The 6000-nt window shown below is 47.2% G+C and overlaps 1 protein-coding gene across 1 annotated transcript in view; it reads right to left on the bottom strand.

Annotated features, from left to right (window-relative positions):
• Window positions 1-6000, bottom strand: part of DNAH1 (dynein axonemal heavy chain 1) — an 85920-nt gene that overhangs the window by 48141 nt on the left and 31779 nt on the right. The window contains 7 exon segments of the mRNA XM_018564373.1: window positions 350-436; window positions 899-1048; window positions 1995-2108; window positions 3065-3170; window positions 3259-3447; window positions 5624-5737; window positions 5834-5997. Coding sequence (XP_018419875.1) covers window positions 350-436; window positions 899-1048; window positions 1995-2108; window positions 3065-3170; window positions 3259-3447; window positions 5624-5737; window positions 5834-5997 — 924 coding nt within the window.

Below are 6000 nucleotides of genomic sequence, written 5' to 3' on the forward strand. Positions count from 1 at the left end.
GCGGCTGTGAGGAGGAACGCTCCGTTCCTTCTCACAGCCGCTGCTGAGTTGGTGACAACCAGCAGCTTTGCAGGAGGTGGCTGGGCCCGTCATCGGCAGTGATCGAGGAGGCCTGGCCCGGCAATCGAGGGGGCGTGGCCCAGCGATCGAGGGGGCGGTCACGGAGGGGGGGGGCAAAAATAATCTTGCACCAGGGCCCTTTGTTCCTTAGCTCCGCCACTGCTTGACACGGAGACCATGCAGTGGTAAGAGGGGTCAGTCTTGCACAATGTTTTTTGCTAAAAACTTGGGAAGCCCAACACACACGTTCCCACTATGAAACCTCTGATACGTTGTCTTGTTTCCTCACCTCATTCATAGTTGGATTTTCTCTCTTTAGGTTTCCAGCAGCAGATATCACGGTCTTAACGGCTCTCATTCCAAAATCATAGTGATCCTAGGAGACAAAACAGAAACATGAGCAGGGCTGAGCAAATTAAAGTGGACCTCTCAGCAGGGGCGTCCCGAGGCTGGGTAACACCAGGAGCGGTAACCGAGTGTCACCCCGCCGAGACGTCACTGCGCATGGTGATGGACGCCGGCAGAGAGAGGAGGGGACAGGCACCCAGCGGGATAAGGTATGCCGCCGGGTCCCCTCCTCTCTCCTGATACTGTCGGCCGTTCGGTCCATGACCGAGCGCCCGACTTTTCAGAGGGGGGTGACACCAAAATGACTGAGTCATGACATTTTGACTGAGTCATTTTGGTGTCACCCCTCCAATGGTGTCACCCGGGTGAGGGCCGCACCCCCCTCACCCCCCTTGTGACGCCACTGCCTCTCAGTAACTTTACAAATCCCGGACACATAATCACACATTGTACAGAGCACAGAGAAGTGAATGGCAGAGCCGGGTCTCACCTGGGAACTGAGTTGCTCGGATGACAGTTTGAAAGTCGTGGTGATTTTTTTGGCCAGGATTTTGGCGTTATCAAAGCCAAAGGAATACAGAGAGATCTCCGCGATCATGGCGTAATCCGGCACCATCATCGCAACGGGACGGAAGAGAGCCTAAGGAGGAGAACAGATTTGTGAGATGTATCAGGCTGGCGCTATGTTGAGGTTCAAAGAGTAGAAACCTCTCCCCAGATTAATATAGTTACATAGTATTTGAGGTTGAATAAAGACCAATCGAATAATGTCCATCGAGTCCAACCTATTGTGTATGTGTATATGGTCCTACTGATGTGTGCGTATGTATAGGTCCCTATGTGTTCTCATTCTTAAGAGTACCTGTACCCCTGTATATTACCGGCCCTGAGGAAATCGTCCAGTCGCCTCTTGAATGAAAATATTAATCAGGAGTCTCAATTTTTTTCTGAATGTGGGCAAAAAACGTCAAATGAGTCTCCAATGCATATGAAAGTGTGTATAGCCAAAAGGTTTTAGCTTTGGATTAAGTAGCAAATCCTCCATCAGTGCTCTTTGTGTCCTATTGGGCATATTTCCCTTTACTTCCTGTGCAAGAAATACAACAGGTAGTGAGAGGAAATCTCTACAAAGTAAGGGCAGTTCTCCTGTTAGACAAGTGTCACCAGAACAGGTGTCCCCATTGGAAAATTTCCCCTCACCTCTTGTTAGTGACTATACATTTTTGGATTTCCCATCACTTTCCATCACAATAGTCACCAAGACAAAGAGAAATTGGATTGGGTGATATGGGGTTATATAGTATTGATTATAATCTGTTATAAATGAGTAGTAGTAGTTAGTGACATTCAGCTGGACTTGTTGTGTAATGTTGAAGATGTTTTGCCTCTCATCCAAGAAGCTACTTTAATGCAGAAGATGAAACATCTTCAGCATTACAGGACCGGTTGAGTTTCCTGTGCCTACTAGTAGCTATACCAGGATGAATGAGAGCCTTGATAGACTTGATGAAAGGGGTTCATGTTGCCCTTCTATTGACCCATTTAAGACCCATACCTGTCCCATTGGTTACCTGTCCCAATCTCACCTTAAGGTTATCAGGTAGTTCTGTACGGCCCGCATAGCCAGGGTTCATGGTGATAAAAACGGCACAGGTAGACACCAGTGGGATCTCCATTCCTTCAAACATGAAGCGATCCACCTAAAGAAACAAAAAGGGACCAAAAAGGATAAGGAAGAGGACAATGCAGGAGAAACGAGAGGAGCTTTGAAAGATGAAAGGGGGTTTTTAAAGCTGAAGAGGCAATAATGGAAGCAAGGAAAAAAGAAAAGAAGACAATGGAATATGGTATAGGAAATGAAAGCAACTGACTTGCAATTTGGATAAATGGCTCTATATTAAGGATGTATCCGGTCTATAAATGGCGGCTCTGGTTGGACAGTTGGATAAATGGCACTATATTAAGGATGTATCCGGTCTAAAAATGGCGGCTCTGGATGGACAGTTGGATAAATGGCTCTATATTTAGGATGTATCTGGTGTATAAATGGCGGCTCTGGATGGACAGTTGGATAAATGGCTCTATATTTAGGAAATATCTGAGCTATAAATGGCGGCTCTGGATGGAAGATGGATAAATGGTTCTATATTTAGGATATATCTGTCCTATAAATGGCGGCTCTGGATGGACAGTTGGATAAATGGCTCTATATTTAGCATGTATCCGGTCTATAAATGGCGGCTCTGGTTGGACAGTTGGATAAATGGCTCTATATTTAGGATGTATCCGGTCTATAAATGGCGGCTCTGGATGGACAGTTGGATAAATGGCTCTATATTTAGGATGTAGCTGGTCTATAAATGGCGGCTCTGGATGGACAGTTGGATAAATGGCTCTATATTTAGGATGTAGCTGGTCTATAATCTAGCAGCGTTGTATGGACAGCTGGCCACTGGGAAATAAAGGAATGATTTGAATGTCTCTATAAACTTTCCTTAGTGAGTGATAAACTTTTTCCTTAAAGAAGATGTGTGGAATGACAATTGATGAAAGTTTTAATGAAAACATAACAAATGGAGACCAGATGGAACTTGAAGAAGGAAGATATGGAAAGAAAAAACAGAGAAAGACTGGAAGTGAAGTTGCAGTAACTCACTCTCTGCTGCTGAGCCTTCTGGATGGTGGTAATTTGTTGGGCCACGACAGACAAGACCTCAATGTCAATACGATTAAACTCATCGAAGCACGCCCAGGCACCAGAGCTGTAGAGAGCCATCAGAAAAACAAATTGACCACTGAAATGAGCCCCACCCAGGAAACTTCTATAAAGCGCAGACATTGTTCACCCACCTGGCCAGGCCTTTGAAGAACTTGCCCATGGCCATGAAGTCTAGTTGATCGGAGCAATTGAAGACAACGGTCTGGATGGCCAGTGCTTTACCCAGATCCTTGGTGGTCTCTGTTTTCCCTGTGCCGGCAGGTCCAGCAGGGGCGCCTCCGAACTTTAGATGTAGAGCCCCCGTCAGGGTTAGGTAGCACCTAAATTCACATTACAGATCAACTTCACATTATGATTGTACACTGAGTGGCAACCTGACGTTTGTAGGCAAATGAGCTATAATTTGGCGCTGAAGTTGCTGGAGGGCCAGACCATTATAAATAGGGAAGCGGGTTGGTTACCACGACAGTAGAAGTGATTGGGAAGATACGGGGAAACAACGCGATGTAACAGCCTTTGAACGCGGGATGATTGTTGGCGCTCGGAGCCATGGAGCGAGTATCCGCAAACAGCAGAATTCATTACATGTTCAGGAGCGGCTCATTGTTAAAGTGTTTAAAGACCGGACTGTCAGCCGAAAATCTGGGTCTGAACGTGCGAATTGTGGTCGTCAGCGACTAGTCAATGTTAGGGCAGAACGGGGGAGGGGCAAGACTGGTACAAGACAACAGAAGGGCAACAGTGCCGTGTCAGATTCCTCGCATCACCTTTCACCATCACGTGGAGTCACCAGGCGGCCCAACCAAGTACTGATGGGGTGGTCATAATAATCTGGCCACTCAGCGTATAGTGTTTATTGATGACATTGCCAAGTTATAGGGACTGCCTCAAATATGAATTTTTGTTTATTACAATAAAAGGACCAACAAGAGTTGACAGCAAATGTGTTTCAGGGCTGCTGCCCAAGTCCCCCTTCATCGGGGTTCAGATTCATCGTGTTAGCAGAGTCTGAATGGGTGATTTTAAATCTTCATGAGCTTGAATTAGGAGCTCGCTCAGTTATATGGTCTGGGCTGCCTTGACAGACCCTTTTATTGTGTAAAATAAAAGTCATGGCTTGCTGCTCTCATCAGCTCATCATTTGACTCTATACAAGCTGATTTTCCTAGAGACTCCACTGGGGCTCCACCAGGCAGTAAAGTGCTGCCACACGACAGCAATCATTTGATTTATTTTGAACCTTCACCAAACTTGGAGCTCATTGCTCCACCACCCTAATTTCACATTATTGTTAGGATCCAGAGCGCCTCCAGGTGGTGCTGGAGCTAAGTCCTGCAGCTCCAGTGCTCACCTGCGGGTGTCTCCAGCTGCCAGCACTTAGCCATCACCTGGTGCTTCCTGGGAGGGTATTTAAACCCTCCCTGCAGTTAGGACGATGGCTCAGTATCCTGTTGTGTCCTGTGAATCCAGAGTCCCCAGTCCTGAGACCTGTTACTTACTTCCAGTCCTGAGACCTGTTACCTACTTCCAGTCCTGAGACCTGTTACCTACTTCCAGTCCAGAGGCCTGTTACCTACTTCTAGTCCTGAGACCTGTTACCTACTTCCAGTCCTGAGACCTGTTACCTACTTCCAGTCCAGAGTCCTGTTACCTACTTCTAGTCCTGAGACCTGTTACTTACTTCCAGTCCTGAGACCTGTTACCTACTTCCAGTCCTGAGACCTGTTACCTACTTCCAGTCCTGAGCCCTGTTACCTACTTCCAGTTCTGAGACCTGTTACCTACTTCCAGTCCTGAGTCCTGTTACCTACTTCCAGCCCCGAGTCCTGTTACCCACCTGTACCCTGACACCTTGTCCCTTGCCCCCCCTTGTCTTGCCCTGCTCCCTAGGTTTGCCCGCTTTGTATACCCTGGGTTTGTATTTGCTCCTGTTATATGGGGTTGTGGCTATATTTAGTTGGTGTCACTTTACTTATTCATACTTGTGTGTGGGGGTTGCGTTTGGTTTTGCTGGTTATAATAAATTGTTTACGACACATCGCCCTTGTCTAGTGTGGTCATAAGCGTTTGGTCTTCCAGTGTGGGTACCTGCATGCAATGTGAGGACACCCGTGCACCCTGACAATTATACTAAGGCTGGGTTCACACCGAGGCGTTTTTCCGCGCTTTCGTACTCGCGGAAAAACGCTCAAACAGGGAAATGCCAATATTTTCAATGTGCATGGTTCCCATCTGGGCAGTTTTCCATGAGTACGAACGTGCGGGAAACCGCCCTACGCCCAAAGAAGTACATGTACTTCTTTGGGGCGTTTTGGTCGGGCGGTTCCATTGGGATACAGCCAAGTATCCCTCGGAAACGCGCATTTTTCGCGTGTTTTTTTTTACCGCGAATCGCGGTAAAAAAAAACACGCGAAAAACGTGCATATTCAATCCGCCTAGGTGTGAACCCAGCCTAATACTTTAAGCTCTTCTTCCACAGCACACCATGAGCCTACCTGTCCGTCAGAGGCGTTATGACCAGTCGGCCCGTGTTCCCCAGGTATTCGTATCCATACAAGAACTCGGCATTAACAGCTCTCACATACAGATCATCCCGGGTCCAGTAATACCTGAGAAACAAATTCCATTAGATTTATATAAGATCGGAAAGGACGTGTCTCCTGGTGAGCAGCGGCCATATTGGTAACGTCTGTATGTGCTCATACCTGAGCTGAGATATCCACTCAAAATCGTTAACACTGGTAACGTTTTCTTCGACCAGACGAGCGGCGACATCTTTGGCGTGGACTTCGATCACGATCAGAGCAGAGAGAATGTTGCGCTGCATGCGAGACAGCTTTCCACGTACCAGGGCGACCAGGTCACTGAGCTG

Source organism: Nanorana parkeri, unplaced genomic scaffold, assembly GCF_000935625.1.
Source record: "Nanorana parkeri isolate BGI_ZX_2015 unplaced genomic scaffold, ASM93562v1 scaffold748, whole genome shotgun sequence".
Taxonomy (NCBI): domain Eukaryota; kingdom Metazoa; phylum Chordata; class Amphibia; order Anura; family Dicroglossidae; genus Nanorana; species Nanorana parkeri.